The sequence below is a fragment of the Diadema setosum genome, chromosome 15 (assembly GCF_964275005.1).
Source record: "Diadema setosum chromosome 15, eeDiaSeto1, whole genome shotgun sequence".
Classification (NCBI taxonomy): Eukaryota; Metazoa; Echinodermata; class Echinoidea; order Diadematoida; family Diadematidae; genus Diadema; species Diadema setosum.
The window spans coordinates 9833459-9857787 of record NC_092699.1 but is presented as its reverse complement, the minus strand read 5'-3'; the positions used below and the strand labels follow the sequence as shown (position 1 = coordinate 9857787).

Sequence of the window (24329 nt, the reverse complement as noted above, 5' to 3'; positions counted from 1 at the left end):
TCAGAGATGGGGATGGCACACAAAGCGACTGCCGTGTTCAGCCGGGTTCTGTTGCAGCAGCCGGAACTGTTCGAGCAGCGTCTCCGCGCTGGGCCTCGTCTGCGGTTCCCTTTGAAAGCAGGGCTCCAACAGTTTCCGGATCTGGGGCGATGCTTTCGGCAGGATGGGTGGCTTCGCTGCCGGCTTCAGCATCTTTTGCATGACTGCAAGGAGGTCCATGCCTTCCCAAAGGCGCTTCTCGACGAAAAGCTCGAGAAAAGTGCAGGCGATGGACCAGATATCGTTCGCCGCACAGGCCCAACCCGCCCCATGGTGCTCGGCGACTTCCGGGGCCATGTAGAGCATAGTCCCACGGGGACCTCGGACGGATGTCGAAAGAGACATTGCGCTCCGCGTCTTGATGTGCGCCAGACCTAAGTCACAGAGGTAGGCACGATTGGAGCCGTACGCCACCTAAAATAATGGTGAAGAAATGCAATGCAATATCAAATAATCCATCTCCCTTACTTTCCGTTTATGAGGCTATATGAAATAATATGTCCAGTAAAATGAACGAAACCCAGCAATTAATCATGTCTGACATCGGACTACAATAATTGTCCTTAGCTTTATCTAGACAACAATACTATGATATAATCAGGGGGGTGTTTCATCAACATTTGTCAGCTCTGACAATTCCAGCAAAATCCTTGGTTTTGATTGGCTGAGATGCTCTGGTCACTGACTGTTACTATGGTGATTCAAGTTGTCAGCGCTGACAAACGTTGATGAAACACCCCCCAGATGGGCCTGTTGCAATAGAGACCTAAATGTAAAATTTAAAACGTCCCATTAGCCTTGAATACTTTAATTTGTAGACATTGGTAGAGAAAATACAACAATCTTGGGTTTAACAGCCAACTGTATCTTGTATCGTGACGATGTGAGCTACTCTTTTCCCGCCACTTGCCCGCATCACCCGCTTATTACTAAATGGCGAGCCGTTTGTGTGCTATATCAATAATGTTTGGAATTGAATGGTCCGAAAGGGTTTACTTACAATGTACTTTCCGAATTGATTGCCTTACCATAACGTTCGATGGTTTGATGTCGAGGTGGAGAATTTTGGATGCATGAAGATAGGTCAATGCCGTAAGCAAATCCAGGCTAATTGCCATCTTCAGCTCCCACGTCAGTGGTATTCTCTGCGTAAGGACATAATAATGTACATATTACATTCTGACATGTATAGTCAATAAAGACGGCGGACTCCTGCATGTTTTTTCTTCCTCTTTATTCTGAAACAAGTGTATCCTCGATTCCTTTGATCTTCTTGTTATGTTTATACCCTAAAGACTGTGACTATGACACTACGGATGTATTTTTCCCTATTTTGTTGTCAGATACACGTGTTGTCATTTTTTTTCCAATATTTGATTTCTTTGAAAAAAATGCAGAAATAAAATCGAACTGAACTGAACTGAACTGAATAATACAGCAAGTTCTGCAATATACTTTTAGCCCACAGCCCAAATACAGACGTAGGGAAACTGTTAAACTAACATCTATGTGTAGTTCTGATGAATTAGTAATGTTAATGTATACGACACGGCCATATCCACGTTTAGCTCTACCTATTATGATTTTGTCCATGCAGTATAAATTTTCCCCTTGTTTATTAACAGTTACAGCATATCTTATAGTGTTATTTTTTTTCATTAGTATGTTATCAGGAGTAGATGTTGATACACAATTGGTAATTCCTATACTGATCTATATAATTTACCTTTTTGGCATAATTTGTACCAATTTGTAAAGATTCGTCACTGAACTTGGACAAAAAGAAAGAAATACAGAATAAAACCAACCAAATAGATAAAGTGTACAATGGACACTAACTGTCAAAGCACGTGACTTTTTGTCTTTGCCACCATATTCTCCCTAACTTATCACCAGGAGCTCAAGAAAGAATTCTCCATTATGATACCAGGTTGAAATTTTGTTTCACAAGAAAATGTGTAAAACTAATGTATGACCCTTTCATCTTTTTACTTCCATCGATACACGTATCAACGAGTAAAAACAGATGAAGTGAATTACAATGTACTTGCTACTAAGTTCTCAGGGTGAAATTTCAATAAACCTGAATTATTCAGTTATTAAGCCTATTCAATCGTTCCACAAGATGAGTTTATCTATATTAGAATATTGCTTGCATGCTTTGGTTTTGCTACAGAGTAAGCCAGCAACCGGGCAAGCTTCTGTTTCTGGAGAATAATCTGTGTGTAACAAACGTATGAATGGAAATAAATTGAATTAAAACTGAATTGAATTCATTTAAAAAATATTGCATGGGAAGTGTGTTGGTAAATCGGCCTATTCACACGAACATGATAATGACACGAATTATACAAGTGATTTCGACAACACGTGTGATTTGACGTACAGATCTCAGTTTCAACGTATGACCCAAAATGCTGTGCACTTGCGTCTTTTGAGAGAATCGGATGAGTGTATTATTGTGTGTATGTGTGTTCCAAAAGTGCAAATGGGCAGCCCCACCTCACGACACTTTTTCTCGAAGAGCACATGGTAGAGGTCGTGTCCATTAATGAACTCCATGACAACGAGAGCCTGACCAACCTCGTGCGCGACGGCCATTAGGGGCACTATGTTCGGATGTCGCACTTGCCTACGAAAAATACAATACACGTAATTTAAAGGAAAGCACAACACTTTTTCAGAATTTTTGCTGTATCATTAAACTTGCCAATTTTGTACACAGAATGCCTCTCATTTTTTTTTACTTCATGCAATTATGAAAACGTTAATTGAAATCAATAGAAATAGAATATACACGTAAAATGGCAGCGAAATGCAATATTCCTGAAATCATGATGTAACAAGGTGGCATTCGTAAGCGATTATGAAAACGTTAATTGACATCAATAGAAATAGAATATACACGTAAAAATGGCAGCGAAATGCAAAATTCCTGAAATCATGATGTAACAAGGTGGCATTCGTAAGCGGACGGATTTAAATTAATCACAAATATCAAGAATACAGAGGAAAAGTCGACTATAATTCTGATCGCTTTCTCGAGTCCCACATTGGTCTTTAGTAATTTTATGACACGGTGGTTGTATTCTTGAATTGCTCATAAAATCTTCATCGTATATTTCGTACTTGAATTCGAGTAACGGAATGGTATACACGAATAGCATGGTATGAAGTTATTCTGCAGTTTAGACGATTTAGCAAAGACAAGACTAGTTATCAATTACCGGTATATCGACAAATATTATGGATAGGATTCGCAGATATGACGTAATGGAAAGTTTCTTGCCACGTGATCTATTTTGCATAATGTAAATTTAATAGCACTGTTTTACAAAAACTCGACAAATTTTATATACATTCCGGACCTTTCTGATCGTTTACCTAATTCTTAAAACACCATCCTTCCCTGCTGCGTTTAACTTAATAGTTGTAGTTGTTTTTACTGTGAAAGTTGATCTGGCATAAATCTTTCCACTGACACTGTTTCGTGTTTGTTACTACAGGCTGAAAAATGAACCTCCCATTGTAGACGACGTACTTGTGTATGGAAATTTCTTTCTTGACCTCACTCTCCTGGCTTCCGGCGGTGGGGAGAATTTTGACGGCCACCCTAGTGCCGCGCCACAGTGCTGTCTTCACTTCGCCGAAGCCACCTCGCCCCACCGTGTCCCCGAGATGAAGTTCCGAACGCTCGATGTAGTGAATGCCTCCGAAGGCCGCCGCCGCTGCTAAAGTTAGATGATTGCATTTATGGTGCGAAATGGTGAACTGAAACTTCTATAGAAAAGTGAAGGCGTCGGCTGTTTGACACCTAAATAAAACGGTTGACAGGTGTAGTTATAGCCCAAGTTTCTTGGGATTTTTCTTTTTTCTTTTAAATTTCTTCAAACTTCTGTATGATTAAAAGCCTGGAATGGCCTCGTTTATTGACATCACGTCACTCGTGTACCACTAGACAACAAAGTATCCACAAAAAGGATATTCATATACAAGCGTGTACACAAGATCCTAACACCTAGTTGGAGGCTTAGTTCCCGTTATTTTCATGTATAGCTAATTCTGCTGAAATTGTGAAGTACATGTACATGTACATGTCATTACAAGTACAGCGAATATATTCTTTCCACGGAGTCTTGAAAATAATGTGAAAAGTATGAAAGGGAAGAAACACAGCACTCGTAAGTGATGTGAGAAGACAAAGTCATGCGTCAGTGTCATTTTGAAAAACAAATAAACACACAAACAAACAAACAAACAAACTAATCTGGCCCATGTTTTGACGGTAGCGATTTCAAACAGCAAATCATCAAGAGAAAAACATCTGGCAATACAGTAGGTCCTACACGGCAACCACTATATAATTTCATGGCCAGGGCATGTTACCAGCCACAGGCATGCCTACTAGTACCAAAAATTAGTATAAGGAGAATGGGCACCTGGTCGTTTGGTGGGCGCTGCTGCCCGGTGTGGGGTTGCAGCTCGCTTCACAGCCAGTTTTTCTCGCTGCTCTTCTGCTTTTGTTCGCTTATCAGGCTTATCCAACTGGGCGTCCTCCTCACTGCATAAGTGTCGTTACGTTGTTATCATCGTTGTTTTTAAAGTAAAAATAAAACGAAGTATTTGATATTGTTGGTCGCAAATGACCTTTGTGAAAGTTTGTTATAACGAACATTATGTCAGGTGAGCCCGCACACTGTATACACACACATTGTCTAATACAGTGCACTTCTCGCAACCGGCGGTTCTCTTTCATTATATCGAAATTTCTCTTTCGTTGTATCAAAATTTCTCTATATAGCAGAATACTATATAATCACGAAGATATATAGATCATGACAAATTTGGGACCTGAATTTTGATATCGTTCTGACGAGAATTTCGTTGTAATCGTGTTGGTTGTAACGTAGTGCACTGCATAGTCACGAGCACGGAGGTCCATGTAATCGTGTATCGAGTTGTTATAACGTTGAGAGAAGAAAAATGTTATATGGAATGAAATTGACTTTGGTTGTGTGTGCCTGTGTGGGTCAAGTAGGCCTACTGTTATATTTCAAATGGATTGAACTGTTTTGCTTCAAATGCGTGTAAGTCCTCCAAATACAAATCAACCGGTTGCACTGTCATCTTATAATTTCAGTTCAGAATTCAGAATCAATAAAGATTACGACTAATGGGCAGAGACAACGTCATAATCATTGTTGCTTGTTCACACACAATAAATTATAATAAACAAGCAACATTAAAGGGATAGTATAGTACTGGTGGAGATGAGGAAACCAAACATAAAATAGTACAGAGCATACCATTCTGAGAGGAATTTAAAGTTTATTTGGCGAAAATCGGTTTTTTAACATGGCTGAGACATCCAAAAACAAAGTAAAACAGAGCAATCTTGATAAAAAGTGGGTCCCACTTTTTATTAGGATCGCTCTGTTTTGGATATCTCAGTCACTTCAAAACCAATTTTCATCAAATAAACGTTGAATTCCTTTTTGGAATTACATGCTCTTTCATATTTCATTAAAGGTTTCTCGTTATCTCACCAAAAATTTTAGAAACTTGAAGTTAGTTCTCATTCAAAGTTATACGATCCCTTTAAATGACTTTGCAAGGGAGGAAACTAATAGTTTATACTCACATCGTGACTCCAGAGAGCGTCATCAAAAATCTCCTCAGGTCTTGGTCCCGAAGCAAGTCCAGTGGTCGCAGCCCGTGTTTGTTCTTGATTGTGACGTCACTTCCGTGACGTATGAGGTAGGCCAGAAGGGTATCGCCGGAAGTTTTCAAAGTCGTATCCCCCAACTCTTCGCGTAGCTAAGAAGAGAAAACAAATCATTCATCACATCATTTGTCGTTAATAGACACGATGGTCGTTCCTACAGAAAAGTACTACTTGTCTGGACATTTCGCAATGCTTGTCTGAAAAACAATTATCGGTAAATACATTCATGTCTTTCACGTTGTCATATAGGCATGGATGCTATCACTGAAGGGTTACAATGTTACTGACTGTAACGGGTATGTCGGAATCCGCTTGTTATTACGTGGGGAAAGGTGCATGTCTCTGAACAGGCCTACTTTATTTATGAAACTGGACTGTGTTGACGTGAATTTTTGTCGTTTCTCATTGATCATTGCTCATAATCAAATCCCAAACTGAAGAGAACACTTGGTATTTCAATCTCTGTTGGATTTCAAAAATACGAACCCATGACAAGATAGTTAGCAGAAATACTATTACAGAATATCTACTTTCTATTTGTCACCAAAGTACAAAGAAAGGTTAGGCATACATAATATGGACCGCTTACTTCCTCTCCCCCCCCCCCCCGCCACATGCGTACAAAACATGTGCATAATACACACACACACATACACGCACACACACACACACACACAGAAATACATGCACATAAGCACATTTTGGACTGCAATGAAGAAAACAAATTTCGACTTCAATGAGACGAATTCATGTAGATTCTGCAAAATTAAGTCCTCATAACATGATAGCGCATAAAGACCCCTTTCTGCATAAGTCTCTATTTCAATCCCCCCCCCCAAAAAAAAAGTGAAATAGTACAAAATTATTATCATTATTATTATTATCATTATTATTATTATCATCATTATTATTATCATCATCATTATCATTATTTTGTTATTCACGGCGGTTTTCAATCAAGTCAAGGTTGGTCCTACTAGACTGACAAGCCTTTAGTTACCCCTTGCATGCAAGAGACAAAAAACGTCGTATTGTTAGTTAATAAAGACATTACGTGGCGAATTGACTTTCTGCTTTTTGATTATGCTTGTTTGCTTAGTTTGTTGTTTTCGGCAAACCTTGTCGAAAGTCGATGTTGAACGGACCGCCTCCCTTCTAGAGCTACGCCTTCTCTTGACGGCCACGTGCAAGGCGGTGTCGGCATCCTTGTCCTTGGCGTTGACGTTGGCGCCATGATCGACGAGCATTTCGATGATCTCGGAGTAGCCAAGATGGGTCGCAAAATGAAGCGGAGTCGCTTTCCCGCCATTTTCCGCGACGTTGACACTAGCTGAGGCCTGGTGGGAGAGCACACTGGGTTGCTGGTTTGCTCGTTTTATGTAGAAATTCCATAACTCATACAGTGGACTCCCGTTATAACGAAGTTCTCGGGACCGGCAATTTTCTTTCGTTATACATGTATCAAAATTTCGTTATAACCGAATGAATATATAATAAAAGAACATAGAGTTGATAATGTTGCGGCCCTGAATTTTACTTCATGTAACCGGAATTTCGTTATAAGCGTGTTCGTTATAACGGGAGGGCACTGTACATGCAGTATCTCTAGATGTAGGCCTATATAAGCATGACTATAAAGGCAGATATATCAGCATAAATAATTATGTCCATTACCAATTATATGGATAATCATATGTACACAATAAGTATGTCTTACTGTCATTAACTTGCAAAATCAGAAAGAAAGTTGGACATTATTTTGGTTCTACATTGTACCATGTACACTTATTGATACTTTGGTTATTCTACTCAGTTGTACATAATAATCATATTACATTACATACTTTACGATCCACATTGCATTGCGTCTTTCTAATAAATTTATAAGACAATATTATCTGTGTAAAGTATGCTTTGTATTTAGCTCCAATCTTTTGTTGGATAGAAATAATAATGCTAACTGACTTGAACTGAATTAAATTGACACATTGCATATCACCACATACATCTTTTGGATTCACTAACACTTTTGCCTTCCATGACTTAAATCATAAAATTCATCCGATCCTCACAAATATTGGTCGACCTAATATGTCATTAAAAGCACTCACGTGATCAAGGAGGAGTCGGGCGATGTCGATATGGTTGTTGACCACGGCCAGATGAAGAGGAGTGTACCCGTCATCCTTCTGAATCTCACACAGCTTCGGGTCTCGAGCTAGAATTAGCCTCACCGCCCTGTGGTCATTCGTGTCCATGATCGTCCATTCAAGATTCAAGATACAAGATTCAAATTTATTTTCATTTCCATCGAATAAAAAAAAAAATAAAAAAATATATATATATATATATATATATATATATATATATATATATATATTATATGTATATATATATATACATATATATATATATATATATATATACATACAATATAAAAATGTATATGCAAAGGATATTTGTAATAATTGCAAAATGTACATATGAAAATGAGTAACAGATGAAGAAAACACAATTATATATGTTTAATATACATAGAGCATAATTAACAAGTTAACTAAGGATGGGGATGGGAATGGAGGGTCCCACTAAGAAGCAAAGCTTTTAAGATGTGGGACCCTCAGAAAATACACAAGACAACGATATAAAAAAATAATAATAAAACGAACCATCCATGAATACATGAATGTATTACATTTTGAAGCAACAGTTACATTAATACCATCATTTACTTAAACAAACATACAAAATCCTTAAATACTTTGATGTTACCTCAGCTAGAATAGCTGCGCTGTGTGTTGAATAAATAATCTGCCAGCTACGAGCATAAATTAACGGCAGGAAATTCATAAATCATACAATGATTCGGGGTAACTGGAATCGTCGTCTTATTTCAACGCATACATGGAGTTCATGAGGCAAAATTATCAAAAAAGATAAATAGACTACTCGATTTTTGAAACCAACTAGACAGATGGGATAAAAAGAAGAAGAATAAAGAGAAGGAAAAAGGGGGAAGGAGAAAGTTCAAGCAAAGAGGAGGATTAGGAAAACTGCTAGAAAGTAAAGAATGAGCAGAAAATAATCGGGCGAAAACAGTGACTAGAATAATATGACGGAAGGCGCACTGACTCTGAAAGTTTATTGCGCACTGCGTAGTGGAGTGGCGGGAATCCTTTGGAGTTTCGTAAACGCAAGTCGGCCTGTGGGTTGCTGATGAGCGGTTCGAGGAGGGAATCCGACTTACGCTTGATGGCAAGGTGGACCGGTAAATTACCAGCATTATCCTGTGAGCATGATAAAATACATTTTTTTTTTGTTTAATTGATTTCATTTTAAAACAGTAAAATCATATGCAAAAGTACAAAAAAAAATTGAACATATTAATTCGGAACATGAATAAGAAATATTTTCAAAACATAAGTAAAATAAATGGACATGTAGCGAGTTAAGAATTTGTAACCGGTGGAAAGCCCAAGTGTGTTTAGCTCTGCTTCGTTTGTCTGTTTGTTTGTTTGTTTGTTTTAGGCGATGGTAACAAGACATCATGACAGAGACTCGATTGCCTTGATGGTGATATCAAAGTTCATTATTCTCTTGCCTAAACCTTGCAGACACAACCGTTATTAACTAGTGTCCTCCAGTGCTGTCTTAACTCTGCGGGAGAAATGGGAAAATTGAAGATAAATAAATGTGTTTTCTGAAAAGAGTCAGATTAAACTTTGAGATGTGAATATTATAAAGACAGTATAAAGTGTCCTTTTACCGTAACATCAGAACAAAACACTATAGACGTGGAAAACTCGAGAACGACGCTTTTGGCCTTTTAAAGCTTGATATAAAGAGCTGTTGATAATAATGATAATATAATATGTCTGCCTTTTTAAGCGTATACTATAAATTATATATATATATATATATATATATATATATATATATACATACATACATATATAATTATATAGCTTCCGTCTTGCATCAGACGATGTCACAAAAGAGTTTCAAATATATTACAAATTGCTTAACACAAATTATCCCTGACCTGCACATTCACACTTCCGCCTCGGCACAGAAGCTTCATTGCGCATGCTTGGTGACCTTTAGCCGCACTGAGGTGAAGGGGAGTCAGCCTGCGTTTGTTGGTCGCATTAGCGTAGGCGCCCCTCTTGATAAGATATTCCACGATGGATGGGTTGTTGCTGAAGAGAATGTCGCACTAATTAATTTCATTGTAATAACTCCTGATGAAATTAACATAATATTTCTCATTCCCTCGCAGATATGTCATATTCATGAAAGAAAATGAACGTATTCATGTCCTGAAAGTGATTGGAAGCATTTAAAATCTTCCGCGAAAAGGAGAACAAGTTCTTCAAAATGAATTCACCTCTGTTCATCTCATTGCAGCATCAAGCTGCACATCAATAGTAATAGTTTTTGTAACAACAACAATAATAATAATAATAATAATAATAATAATAAGGTCTTTATCCAAGGTAGCCTCTTCAGTGTTGTCTCTGCTCTACCAGAGGGCCCTGTCATTATCATTACCCTAGCGTTGCCAGGTACCCATTTATACACCCGAGTCGAAAGGGACATTGTGGATAAAAACATCTTGTCCAAGGACGTAAGCACTGGGCGGGAATCGAACTCGGGTCCTCCGACTGGGAGTCGGGAGCCTTATCCACTTTACCACAGCACCCCTACTTTAAATCATAACTATTATCACAATCACAATCACAACACAAGCACTATCATGATCGCAACACAGTCACAATCATATTGTAGTAACTCACAGCAGCCTCCCCAGTGTCAACACTGCTCTCAGAGATGTTCATACCATTTTTGATAACCCTAGCAAACCCAAGCACCCTCTCATAATCCTAGCTATGTCAAGAGAGGCAATTAAGAATATCGCGTCCCGGACAGTTCAGGGCATAAATAAACCAAGGATATCCCGTTCATCTCTTTGTGTGCTTTGAATGCTGGTTGACTTAGAAAACCCCATGACATTGTGTACATGTACACCGTCCCAAGGCCCCGGCACCGAAATGGTCGAGTGTTCACGGGCCTATCAATCCACCGAAACAAAGCCGTTCAAATATCTCAGATGTTCACTCTCTTACTGTTTTAGCTAAAAAATTATTACATGGGGACGTGAGAGGATATTGGAAACACGCATCGACGGGCTTCGGCAACGAAGGGGATGTTGACTCACCCAATGACGGCGTATGCCAGGGCTGTGTCGCCATCGTCGTCCTTTTCCTCAAGGGGCGCATTCGCTTCTACTAGGAGCTGCACCACCGGTAGGTAGCCCTCATGGCTTGCCACATGCAGCGCCGTGCGACTGCTATGCTTGGCCTTCACCTATATATGAGTAATATATTTTGGGTGTAAAAAAAAAAATAATCTTTAACAGCGATTGCTTGAAATAGCTGCATGTGAAAGGTGTATTTTCAACTCTTTCAAGACACTGGCACGTATGACACTCCATGGCATACTACTTGGAAAATGACGTCACTTTTTGTAAAGACATTTCCCAAATAGTATAGACTATTTGTGAAAATGATCTCACAGCTATAATGTATGTTTGACAAACGATCTACTCCCCAAAATACGAGTATTTAGCGGTCATACGAGAGCTCGAATATGCCTGCCATCGGCAACTCTTGCGGTGTCTCGGCTACTGTAAAGTTGTTCAGTTTTCGATCATTGGCTCCGCTATGTCGTCAGTAGCCGGATACCGATACCCCCTTCTTTCGTTTAAATTTCTTATTCAAAATATAAAACAGAATAATTGACACTGCCTAATGTCGAGTTTCTGGTTATTCCCAGTGTTCCCTGTATATACTTTTCACTTGTGAATAAAGAAAATAAGTGAATGACATCACATGTCATAAGACCGACACTTCCTGTGTATTGTCACTGTGCTTTTAGTTTTTTGTGGGTCTTACTATATGATTGTTCGCACAACGTGATTATCTTGTTAATCTGATATAAGGAGATTATTGTGTGACATTTCATTCGTACTCGTATTCGTAATTGTGTACCATCATGGCCGCTCCGGCATTTGGCTCGATAACACATTACAAAGGCGATAAGCTGGTAACATTAAATGGAACGTTTTGTGGTAATAACATTACAATTCCTGATATTAGTGGCGAGTAAGATTTTCAAGAATGCTCGATGCAAAGCAATCACAACTTTGCTGGAGAAGAATTAGCACTGGTACTGGAAGGAAATCGGACTTACGAGCTCTGGGCGCTGGCGTAGTAGCTCTCTGACCTTGTCTACCTTGCCTTCGGCAGCGCTCCGGACGAAAGCTTTATCATCCGTCTTCGATCCGTCCTTTAGTCCCACTTGCTTCATCTTGTCCACCAACCTGCAACAAACCACGAATATATATATATATATATATATATATATATATATATATATATATATATACACACACACACACGCACATATATATATATATATATACATATATATATATTTCTGTTTCATAGCAAAATTTGCCCTAAATATGTTGGATGAAATCAGTACAATCAGACATAATATTATTAGTCATGTTAGTAGCACACATCGGTGAAAAGTTTGCGGAAAAACTGACAATCCGTTCAAAGGTTTTTGGAGTAAAACAGCTCTCATCCCTAAATGAGAAGACTACAGAAAATAAAGTTGTCACAGTAGTTGAATTATATGAAAAAAGAATTAAGGTTATGCCATGCATTTTTAGTCATACTACCTGCAACATGATGTACGCAAAAAGTAAAGGGAGTAAGCTCTTAACTTATTTTTTTTTTGTATTTTCTGTTATTTCCCTTATATCGTTACAATGTGACATCACATAGTATCCTTCCAAAAGCTCTAAAGCTACAAACATGACAAAGCAAAAAATATTTCCTTCATTAAATTACGTGAACAGAGATGTCACCTAAGATCGAGAAGGTAAATTATTTGGTAGTTAATTAGTTACTTGAGATCAACAAGAGATAAAGTCCATGCATGCCATATGACACTGTGTTATGGTTTCGAAACGAAAAACTATATGCCATTGTAATGCCATTGCTTCTGTTTTTAGTTCGATGTTTGACAATCGAAGCTATATTTGTCTGTTTCAATACTTTCTGAAAAAATGTGTTTGATGGAGATGTGACGGTTTGATTATTGACATTTTTTCTTTGAAAAGGATTCGTAAGAAGATGTATTCAACGATACTGACTGGTACTGTAATCAAAACTAGACAACTATGTGTGTTTTCTGCAACTTCATTTTGGCTTATCGTGTTTAAAAATTCACTGGTGGACAGGACCGAATATGGTGGCGGAAGTTAGATCAACTCTTTTGTGATTGAATTTTGCTTAATGTTTTATGCGTTTATATGTGCATAGAAACTGAAACAAAATGAATTTACAAACGGACAATAAAGATTAAATTGAAATTGAAAAATTTGGACAACTTTGATAAAGTCCGCGCTTGTGGCAAAGTAGGCAAAGCGTACATAGATAATTTTGCTTTAAACTTGCCCCTGGAAACTCTATCATTAACTTGTATATATATATATATATATATATATATATATATATATATATATATATATATGTATATATATATATATGTATATATATATTTATATCATACAATGTACTATCGTTATATCGTCCCAAAATTGCCATCAATAATAGCTATAAGGACATTTCGATAATAATAACGAAAGAAAACTGCCGGTAATCACTCCCTGTAGCAATTTGTGAGCACTTACCTGAAATTTGGATTTATTTATTCCAGTGTTAAATATTCAATGACCTCCCCCCCTAAAATTTAAGAATAATAAGTAATTTGAAAGCTTTTGAAAGAATATTAGAGTATGTGCGTTGGATTTCATAATTATGCTTGAGCTAATTTGTCTGAATTTACGTGAACCTGTTTGTGTCACCCTCTTTTCTAGCGTTTGTGTTTGGTGATTATGTCTATATTCCTTTTCTTCTTCTTTTTTTTTTCTTGTTATCTAGTGTCTGCTATATATGTTGTAATGTATCTTGTTATGTTGTTATGCTTGTTTTTATTGTTAATTTGCTTTGATTGATGAACTGTTCATTGTTTTTGTTGTTGTTGTTGTTGTTGTTGTTGTTGTAACACTGTATTCACAGCCTTTGAAAAAAAAAAAAAACAGACTTCCCTGGCTGATCGAGGGCATTTTATCCCGTGATTGAATAAAAACAAACAAACAAACAAACAAACAAACCTTTCGACGAGGATGTTTCGAAGCATTTGCTCGTCCTCGTCAGTGTCTGCAAAAGAATTAATTATCTGAATACATTATTGTGTTAATGAAAAATGAGCAGTGGAATTGGATACCGCCATGATTCCAACCCCAGTTCTCCAAATTGTTTGACCGGAGTTTTACCGATGAAGCTATGGGAAGCCCAAGTATAGTATTCGTCCCATTCAGAGACACCTTTTATTTCCGAACGATCGTGTGGTCAGATGCTTTATACGTAAACCCGACATAAACCCGAGGGATAGAAATCAACTTGGAGGATAAACGCAAGGAATCATGGAAGTTATGTAAGCTTTTTGAAATATGTGCAGCAGTTCGTTAATCCGAAACTGAAATGAATTTCGTTATTCAGAATGTTCATGAACCCGAAAACGAAAAAAGTTTAGTAAATATGAATATTTTCATTAGTACGCACCGTCTTTACATCTTCGGATTAAAGAATCTTCGGAATGACGAACCATATTTGATTTTCGGAATTACGAACCTTCGGAAGAACGCCACAAATGTTCGGGTTAACAAACCCTTTTCTTTTTCGGATTTACGAACCTCTAGGTATAGGGAATTTGTGTGTGACGGAATAACTAACCATCGGAATAACGAATCTTACTTCATTTTCGGATGAACAAATCTTCTGAATAACGAACGCCACTTGATAAGACTAGATTTTGTTCCGCTTCAGAGGCTGGCAAGTATCATCGCTTTTCTCTTCGAAATAGAATGATTTGTATATAATATGTTATCTATTTTTGTCATCGTTGAAAGATCCTTTCAATATAGTGGTATAAACTTATAAAGGCAACTACAAATGGCTTGAAATACTTTATAACAAGTCCTAGAACATAGTAAATGGATAAAATATGATAATTGATAAGCTTTACTGTCTGCAAAGGTGTAGATAATGGGAGTTAACTTATCTTAATTTTACGTCACTTGATATATTTCACTTGAGATTAGCTTATTCTAACAGTACGCGTATGTTTCATAATGTTTCCTAAAATTTTCCATATGCATTTTTGACTAACCCTTTGCATACCATATTCATTTACCTTCCATAGGCTTATAAGTGAAATTTGGGCACATTAGTTTCATCGGCACAGAAGGGGTTAAGAACCGGAGCCAACGAGAATGTCAATAAACCGCTGTTTGCTTTACAAACTGCTACAAAGGTAAAGTATCAAGGTACAAGCTACACCGATTAGAAGAGTAAAAAAACCAAACGAACTGCAGTTTAATGACTTTCATAATCATGTTTGCAGCATTTACGTTTGTATAATTTCTGCCTGTCATCAGCGGTATTATCCAGTTGCATAGACCACTTTATTCACGGATATTTTAAGAAAGGTCATGCTGACAACCAGGGGGGTGTTTCATCAAGTTAGTCAGCGCTGACATGTTGTCAGTCTCTGACAATCACCATAGCGACAGTCAGTGACCAGAGCATCTCAGCCAATCAAAACCAAGGATTTTGCTGAAATTGTTAGAGACTGGCAACTTGTCAGAGCTGACTAAATTGATGAAACACCCCCCAGGACTCTTGACTGAGGATTGTCGAGCGTATACAACAACGACTGCTGCCGGTAAAATATAGATCACGATCACTGAGATGTTGTTTGGTGTCTGAAACAAATGAATTCAACCATTCGTCACAAGATCCGTAGTATAGGAAAAACGATCCATGAGCTCTGACTAATTGGTTGATTAAGGAGGCATTTTGGATGAGAACGTGATTTGTGGCAATGCTATCGTTGCACACATAATAATTATACAGGATGATGAATTTGTGTCTTCTCAAGGATGTTGTTTCTCTTAAATATGAATTGATTCTCCCCCCCCCCAAAAAAAAAAAAGCACTGCCATAATCAATGAGTGCTTTACCAACCCTTTGTCTCGCCCTTGTTGATTATGGATTTGTCGATTGCCGCGGCCGTCACGCCGATGTCATCTTCGTCCTCATCATCAGCGTCATCAACCTCTCCGTCTTCCATGATGGTAATCAACGCTGGGTGGTAGATCAGTTCATCACCTTTGACCTCGACCATCACGTCACCATCGTCACATACATTCACCACCGTGCCACACTGTCCGACGGTCTTTGGAAAAACAGAGGGAAAGACGAAAAAAAAGAAGAAATTTAGATTGGAGTCTCACACGCACTTAATCGGTTACAAAACATGATAGTAATATTGATAGATGCTTAGTCACGAAAGTGGACTTAACCAAAATCGTTGTGACGCCTTGGAATACCGGGCACGCAATTACTAAGATCAACAACTGAACCACCTTATGGAAAACGAATGCTAAACGAGAATGGCTTTTTTTCCGGCTCATGGGTAGAAAGTAAAAAGCATAAAGTTTGTTGAGCTAACGTAATGCTTTCCTAAAAGAAAGCTGCAAAGGTCAACCCGACAAAATATTGAGGCGTAACATCGCATCCATGGGCAGGAGGGACATCCGGAGATTTCTCCGGGGATCTGCTCGTCTTTGAAAATGTTGGACTGCGGACAATGTGCGCCAAGAACTTTTTCTTCTAATGGAAACACAAATATTGTGTGTTGCCCTTGTCGCTGTTCCAGTATTTATTCTTATATGATTTCAATTGAAGAAAAGAAGGATCATAATTTGAGTCTCACCATCTTCGTTGTGTCTGTCCAGCCGCCATGGCCAGGCTGTAGCCTCTGTATCAAGTCAATGTTGTTGCTGATTCTAACCCGATCGCCGGTATGAAATTCGACGCACTGCAAGAAGAAAGTTAGGTCCTATTCAATGTCTCTTCATGGAGTTGTGTAGTACGATTTTTCATCAATGTCTTTGAAACAAGTTATATTTCCGAGCACCATACTAACATCTGCTGTCTCACGAATATGTCTCCCAAGTATACCGGTCTGTTCTAGTACCGTTGCTCTCGGCAATCCTGACTACGATTGCAAAAATGCTGATTTCCAGTCGTCCATGTTTTCTTGATACAATTCGCTACTGATGATGGAATGAAACAACAATCACATATTTTGAAAGAAGTGTCACGCCGCGCTCTACAGCGATTGTAAGAACATTTACACCACTGATATATTCATGACATTTCAAAAATGCATTTATATATTATAGTATTTCTTTGTTTCCAGATGTGGCAATCAAAGTGCTGACACACAAGCTCTCTTTTAACACAGTGGAAGAAGACTGTAACTATCCCCTACTTTCAGTTAAAGATTATACGGATGATGAACAGAGAGACAGAGGCAATACCAGGCGAAATTCCACATGTCCACAACGCTGAGATATTTAGGCAAAACGTATCAATACAATTATCCCCCCCCCCCCGACAACTACCCCCCCCCCCCCAGCCTAATATGGTTACTATTATAGTGATAAGGTTTGAGTGAAGATTAGGTTTAGAGTTAGGTTTAGGGTTAGAGTTTGGGTTAAGGATCAGGTTCAGGATTAGGATTAGAGTTACAGTTAGGGGAAGGGTCTGGGGTAATTGCCCAGGGGGTAATTGCCCCAGACCCAAGCAGGGTCGTACTTTCTTCAGGAGGAAGGATGGAACCTCCAGCGTGACTCCGTCGTCGTAACGCAGCCCGATCCAACCTTGGTCATTCCAGTACACCATAAACCCCGCAACTCCAAGTTTCTTAGTATTGAGGAGAAGAGGAAGAAATATAGGAGATAGCATCCTTAAAAAACCTTCTCCATTCTAAAAAAACAAAAACAAACAAAAAAAACTGGCGAATTATATTGCCATTCTATGACGGCGTATTATGTACTATACATATACCTCTTTTTTTATAAAATTTGCCTTGACTTTACATAATAAAGTAGCTTGTATTATAAGAATAAGGCCTAGTTGATATAACAAGCATCATAACAATAAAATGTTTACATATTACATGATACATATGAAACTTTAGATATTTGCCTTGACTTTATATATGCATGATAATACATGATTGTGTTTTTAACATTTTGTCTCTTTATTTCTCGTTTCTCGTTTGTTAAAAAGAGAAGTTATGAATGATTGTTTGCGTCAGCATTTAGCATGGTACAGTGTATACAATTCAAGTTCATTCACCCTGCCACAACAGCATAATACACTCACTGATCCTATATCTGGGTAAGCACAAAACACAGTTAAACTGCGAACTTCTCGTAATGCGTTTACTATAATCACTATAGGAAATAAGATACTGATTCACTCATTTATTCATTTACTTCGACATCTACAAGACATAAACAAGTATGAGGGAAATTTCAACCCTTTAGGATTTCAAGAGTAAATTCACTGTAAATGGTGGGGTAGCCCAGTAATGAACCAGTGCTTAGACCCCTTGGTATAAACAGAATAAATTGCAATTTCAAAGGAACACAAACATCTGTGATTTTGACTGCAAAGTGCCTACAATCAATATGCAATTAAAACTTCCCTATTGGTATTGAAAAAAGGAGTGGGAAATAACAAAACTAGTGATATGGCGAGAAAGTGTATCTATCATCACAATACACCGGTAATGAGGTGGTTCGAGTGTATTCGTGGAAAAAAAATGTGTCCAAAGATTATATGCGCAGGTGTGTACTTATTGTTAAGCTTGTATGTGTGTGCTATATTGCTCGGAATGAGCTACTTAGGATTTTTTTTTTTTTTTGTATAACATTCTTTTTAATTCTAAAGTTCTAGAGAGGAAATGTACTTAGCGAAAGCGGAAAAAAAAATGAAAATGCACTTACCTCTGATAGGCCGTCGGGGCAATTTTGTCCAAGACATTTCTGATAAAAGTTCAAACATTCCGTATCCATGACAATCATCAACTTGTCTCCTGTGATAGGTGAATTTCGCTCGCCTGGAGAAAGAAGGGAAAATCAAAACTCACATACAAGATATTTTAGTAGCCACAATTTCGCCCGCCTGCAAACAAACAAGCAATCCTAAATGTTACGAAAGTTTTACCCATCTGAACTCAATTTCAAAGAAGTCAGATAGGAACTATCTATACTGGTCTCAACAAATATTTCATCAAGATTCTTTTCACAAAATATTTTGCTAAAATGCAACCATTCTGAAGCAAACTGAGAGAATAAACAAAGGATTAATGTCAGGGGAAATGATTGAATAGTACATTACAAACACGGACAGAAATTAAAAATCTTGACTGATGGTATACATAAATTACATAGGTGCTATATCCTCACAAAATTTCATTGCCTTCATTAAAAAAAAAAAAAAAAAAACAGACCATCCCAACAACATAATGAATGCCGACGATTCACCACTTAAATTACAATTGGCTTCATCTAGTGACCTTTAGGCTGAAGAGATTCTTCTTCTTCTTCTTCTTCTTCTTCTTCTTCTTCTTCTTCCTGGTGAGCTACCGCAATCAACATGCAGATTATTCTGTCACTTTGTCAGGTAGGTCGATATTGCACGGTGCAGTAGAGTTTGGGTTTAACAGCAATATAATTTGTTTCGTTGAATAATAGATAATCTCAAGAAAAAGTTCATTGAAATAAAGAAAGATTTATTCTCCTTCTAGAAATGCAAGGTTATTAATTTCACAAAATCATTGTGCAATTGTATGGGGAATGTGTCCATTGTCTCCTCTTTTTTATTTACAATTGAAATAAGTATATAGCGGTAACAAACATGGATTTCAAATACCAGTCAAACCTAAATGAAGGGAGGGTTGAGTACTCACCGACACTCGCGAGGTGATGTATGTAGAAACATTCACCACCAGCTGCTTCCGTTGCCTTGACGTCTACCTTCCCATCGTGCCCCGCGCGGTATTTCTTAGTCAGGGCGTTGCTCCATTGGACGATGACACCACTCGCGCGCGATGAATCCGACCAATCGCAGACGTCCTTCACGTTTCCCCATTGTTTCTTTCCGCCTTGAATGAAGAAGAACGCATCAACTTCTCTTCATTTCAGAGTTCTAGTCAGGTTTATACCTCATTTACGTAATTAACGTGATCCATGAATAACTTTTTCGTTTTCTTTGATATTTATTGATTTCATTCAAATCATTCATAAATGATGAATAACGCAAACAGAAAGAAGAAAGCACAAACGCGCACGCGCTCACACATACACACAGTGCACACTGAATTAATACACAAACACATGCGCGCTCACCAAGGGGGAATATACAGTATCCCCATATCCCTACGACAGTATAGTGTGCGCAGCCTCTTTGGTCGGATATTTTCATAATGTAGGACCTATTTTTATCTACACACATATTTCAAAAAAAAAAAAATGTGCAAATTTTTTCTAATTGATGCAAACATTTCAAACTTTATGTAACTTACCATCTTCGTCTTCGTAGTTCCAGTCTGGCCCCCTCTTGACCTTTGCCCCAGGAAGTAAACCACAAGCTTTTACCGTCCTTGCGTCTTCTCTTGTGCCAACTAACACCCTGTGATACACGAGTTGCAAGATGGAAACTGACAAGATTGATCACTATCGCTCATTAACATGTTTTAAACTAATTTGCATATCTTGCAAGCGGAGGTGTATGACTATTAAATGGATATTTCTCGCATCAGTTGCTATCATATAGCGTTATCATAATTAACGTCACGGTTATTATCAATATCAAACACCTCAAATTCATTCTTACTTTTACATCGTATCATCATCGAAATGCTCATTGCATTTGATCATTACTATCAAGTTTCCATAATTTCATTGTGTAGCACTTTTTTCATTACTATTATTATCATTACTATCATTATTATAATCACCATTATCATTATTGCTATTATTATTTTTGTTATTATTATCATCATCACTGTATTTCTCTGAAACCAGTTTTTACCCAGTATCATACGGCTCGTCCTTCCTGAGGAACTCGTGAGTGGTGGCATGTGTATCTTGCATGTAGCAGTCTGTGCAAAGTTTGCACCTGGGGCACTTTGTGCATATCCAGTAGCTACCTGCTATGTTTGAAGCATCACAGCCAACGCACCTCACTCCACGGTGGATTACACCTGATATCGATTTAAAAGACATAAAAAGTATACATACAGTACAGTTTTAAATGTACACCCCGCATCAAGTCATATATTATCTCCTTTACATATAGATATACATATATCATTACATATGTCATTTATGACTTAATCAGTTAAATAAGCCAACTATCCGGCCTGCAATATTCTCTTTTTTCCGAATAATGAACGGATAAAGTACGAGAAAAACAGACTACATCAATACGTTAAAGGGATGGTATAATATTGGTTGAGGTGAGGATTCAGTTTTTAACTTTTTGTAAGATACTTAGAAACCACGTCTATGTAATGTTAAAGTGCACACAATTCTTATATACACGAACTCAAAGTTTAGTTGTTGAAAATCGGTCTTGAAATGGCTGAGATATGAAAAAAATAAGATAAAGTAGGCCTACAACAAAGCGATCTTATATGAATAAAAGGTGGGTCGCACCTTTTATTAGCATCTCTCTATTTTGGATATCTAAGCCATTTCAAAATCAATTTTCATCAAATATACTTTGAATTCCGTTTAGAATTGTATGCTCTTTCATATTTCATAAAAGAGTTTCATCATCTAAAAAAAAAAAAAATCCTCAAAAAACAAACAAACAAACGTTGGAAACTTGAAGCACCATTTCAACCGAACGTGTATCATCCCTTTACCATGATGATGCAAAATGGCAACCATGACAATGCTTATGAATTCCAAAGATAAAATCAATACCACGTGATAATGATAATTACCGACATTTATGATATTCATCGTCATCTCAATTGAAACAATACTTATATATACTCCTCCCTTTTGATGTAAAAATGTTGTCATGGTTGAAAATTCAAATAAATAAATCATACACAAGCGGCACATTGAGTGAAAGGCCAAATCCACACCATTTCCATTGTAAGGTAGATTAAGTTACCAATCTCACGGAACATCACATTGGAAGTCTCCACGTCTATAGAAATGTTTCATTAATCGACATTAGACTCAGGTGCATAATGATTTAATACGAATAACTTTCAATACGGAATGAAACGAAACCAAACGCATAGAAACACAGTGGAATCTACGAAATTACAGATGGATTACAAGGGATTCTCCCAGTATAGTATATTGAAGTTGACTTCAGTCACTTCCCCACTAGCGTGGGGAGTGACTTCGAACAAACAGAACGGCTCTTTATTAATCAGAATTTGATATACATAGTACACTATAGGCGCGGTCAGATTGGCAAAAGATCGAGAAGTTTATAATCTTTAAGTTCTCGAAGCAAACCTTACCGCAAAACTTTCGCGAAACTTCTCGCGAAACTTCCCACAAAACTCTGCAGCTAGGGTTATTTCGCCTATGCCACCCCACCAAAATTCTCGATCTTTTGCCAATGTGACTGGACGACAAAAGATCGCGAAGACTTTGTGATCTTAAACTATTCGATCTTTTGCCAGTCTGACCGCGCCTATAAAAGTCACAATCACAATGCATACTAGAAGTGTCTCATGCACGACGTCAGCATCGCACAATTTCTCCCATTGTTCTTTTCATAAACAAACAGCATAAAAATTATTCTGCAGGTCAATAATAAACACTAATAGACCAGATCAGCATTATCGTATGGTTACAGTTTCCTATTATATATACTCGCACGTTTTGATGTGAATGGTGTCACTGCTTAATCTCGAATTCATTTGAATTATTTCCTCTATTTCTTTCTCTCTTTAATGCTGTGAAAGAGAGAGATTTTTCGTGCCCTTTGAGCACTCAGACTGAGCGGTAAATGGCATTATCAATACACCTATTATTATTATATCATTATTATTAGGCCTTATTATCATTATCATTATCATCATCATCATATTCACTTTGACTGTTGAAGAATTGTTCATTGACAGTTTTAGAAAACTTCACAATGTATTAACTTCTCTAATCTTTATCCTATTTTGGTTTCATTTTCACTCTTATGTTTGTGAAATTCATTCTTTTTCATCTTCTTCTTTTACCCAGAAAAGTTAAAACTTGTCTGGAGTTGTTCTGTAAGGTGAACTTGAATGTGGAGTGAGATTTTTCGCTTATGGTCCTGACCTGCCGGTGCACTGCTGTACAGCCTGAGGTCAAACTCCCCACCGAAGCCTGTGCGGTAGTTGCCCTTCTTCCCGCTGTCCCAGGTGACTTTCACCGCCGTTGGAGACAAGGGCGAATCCCCATCGGTCAGGTCCGTGACTGGGGCAACTACGGCCGTGATGGTACCAAGGTGGCCTTCTCCGCCGTCTTGCTCCCCCCAATTCCAGTTCGGCCCTCGTACAACTCGTGCGCCAACCAGAGCCGACATGACTGGTGGGAGATTTTACGAGCAGAATAATGATAGTCCCAACGACTGCAAAAGATTGTCCAACTAAACGTGATTCTAAAAATCTTTATCATCATTATCATTAACACCACCACAACCATCATCATTATCATACTTGCCATCATCTTCGTCATAATCACATTAATAATAATGACTCATATGAAACAAATTTGACTGAATCAGACGCATTTTACTGTTGTGTATCTTTTGTATAATCTCCTTCTTCTTCTCCTTCTCCTCCTCCTTCATCTTCTTCTGCATCTTTTCATTCTTCTTCACTTCACAAAGGGCGCGTCTGATTTCTGATCGGAAGGGCCACTTTAAACGGATTGTCAGAAATTTCTCAAACGTTATGCGTTCTACTAATATCATCATTGCTGCATTCGCTAAATCAACTACTAGTATTATCTGGAGTAAATTCCCCAACCCGGCCGTCTCGATTGTAATGTACGGATCACTCACCGCGAATCAATGTAGCACCTTTTCTCAGATCATCCGCGAAACATCGGGGTTCGGTCGGACTTCAGTCGAAAACCCAGATGGTATCAGAGTACACGCCAGGTATTATCCACAAGAAAGCTTAATTTGGGAATTAACATTCGCAACGCTTGATTTCGTTCAAACAGATACCAGATTGAAGCAAATCTACAACACAACAGCTCTCTGAGTGCGAACGTTGTGAGCGGCGGAGGTACGGAGTTTTACACGTTATCACACTGCACACTGTGGCCGACCAAAGGGCACAATGTGGCAATACATTACTGTATGTACGACTACCGGGGAATTCCCCAAACCCATAAACGGATCGAGCGAACGCACCAGCATACTTGTTGTTGTTGTTTTTTGTTTTTTTAATGGCGTGTAGAGGCCATAATAGGCAATAGTAGCCTTGCTAAAAGACAGCAGGCTTTTTTTTTTTTAGTTTTTTTTAACTTGTGATAAACTTTGCTTGTTGG

General features: G+C 38.0%; 1 protein-coding gene across 1 annotated transcript; it reads right to left on the bottom strand.

Annotated features, from left to right (window-relative positions):
- LOC140238496 (uncharacterized) lies at window positions 1-23355 on the bottom strand. Its single transcript, XM_072318401.1, has 21 exons — window positions 23109-23355; window positions 20854-21025; window positions 20345-20451; window positions 19730-19924; window positions 18765-18877; window positions 17566-17673; window positions 16679-16783; window positions 15928-16138; window positions 14013-14058; window positions 12017-12146; window positions 10983-11131; window positions 9807-9963; window positions 8897-9051; window positions 7876-8002; window positions 6883-7101; window positions 5681-5856; window positions 4479-4600; window positions 3581-3770; window positions 2542-2671; window positions 1068-1184; window positions 1-453 (listed from the first exon to the last, which is right to left on the bottom strand). The coding sequence occupies exons 1-21, from the start codon at window positions 23353-23355 to the stop codon at window positions 1-3; spliced, it is 3429 nt and encodes a 1142-aa protein (XP_072174502.1).
- Between the last annotated feature and the right edge of the window lie 974 nt (window positions 23356-24329).

Bases quoted from the DNA above. Each gene is read 5' to 3' on its own strand.
- LOC140238496 (XM_072318401.1), bottom strand. From the start codon at position 23,355: ATGTCGGCTCTGGTTGGCGCACGAGTTGTACGAGGGCCGAACTGGAAT. The intron at 14,059-15,927 runs GTTGGTAAAGCA...ATTCTTTTGCAG, and splicing joins CAACAAGGGCGAGACAAAGG to ACACTGACGAGGACGAGCAA. The intron at 5,857-6,882 runs GTTTGCCGAAAA...TTCTCTTCTTAG, and splicing joins CAACATCGACTTTCGACAAG to CTACGCGAAGAGTTGGGGGA.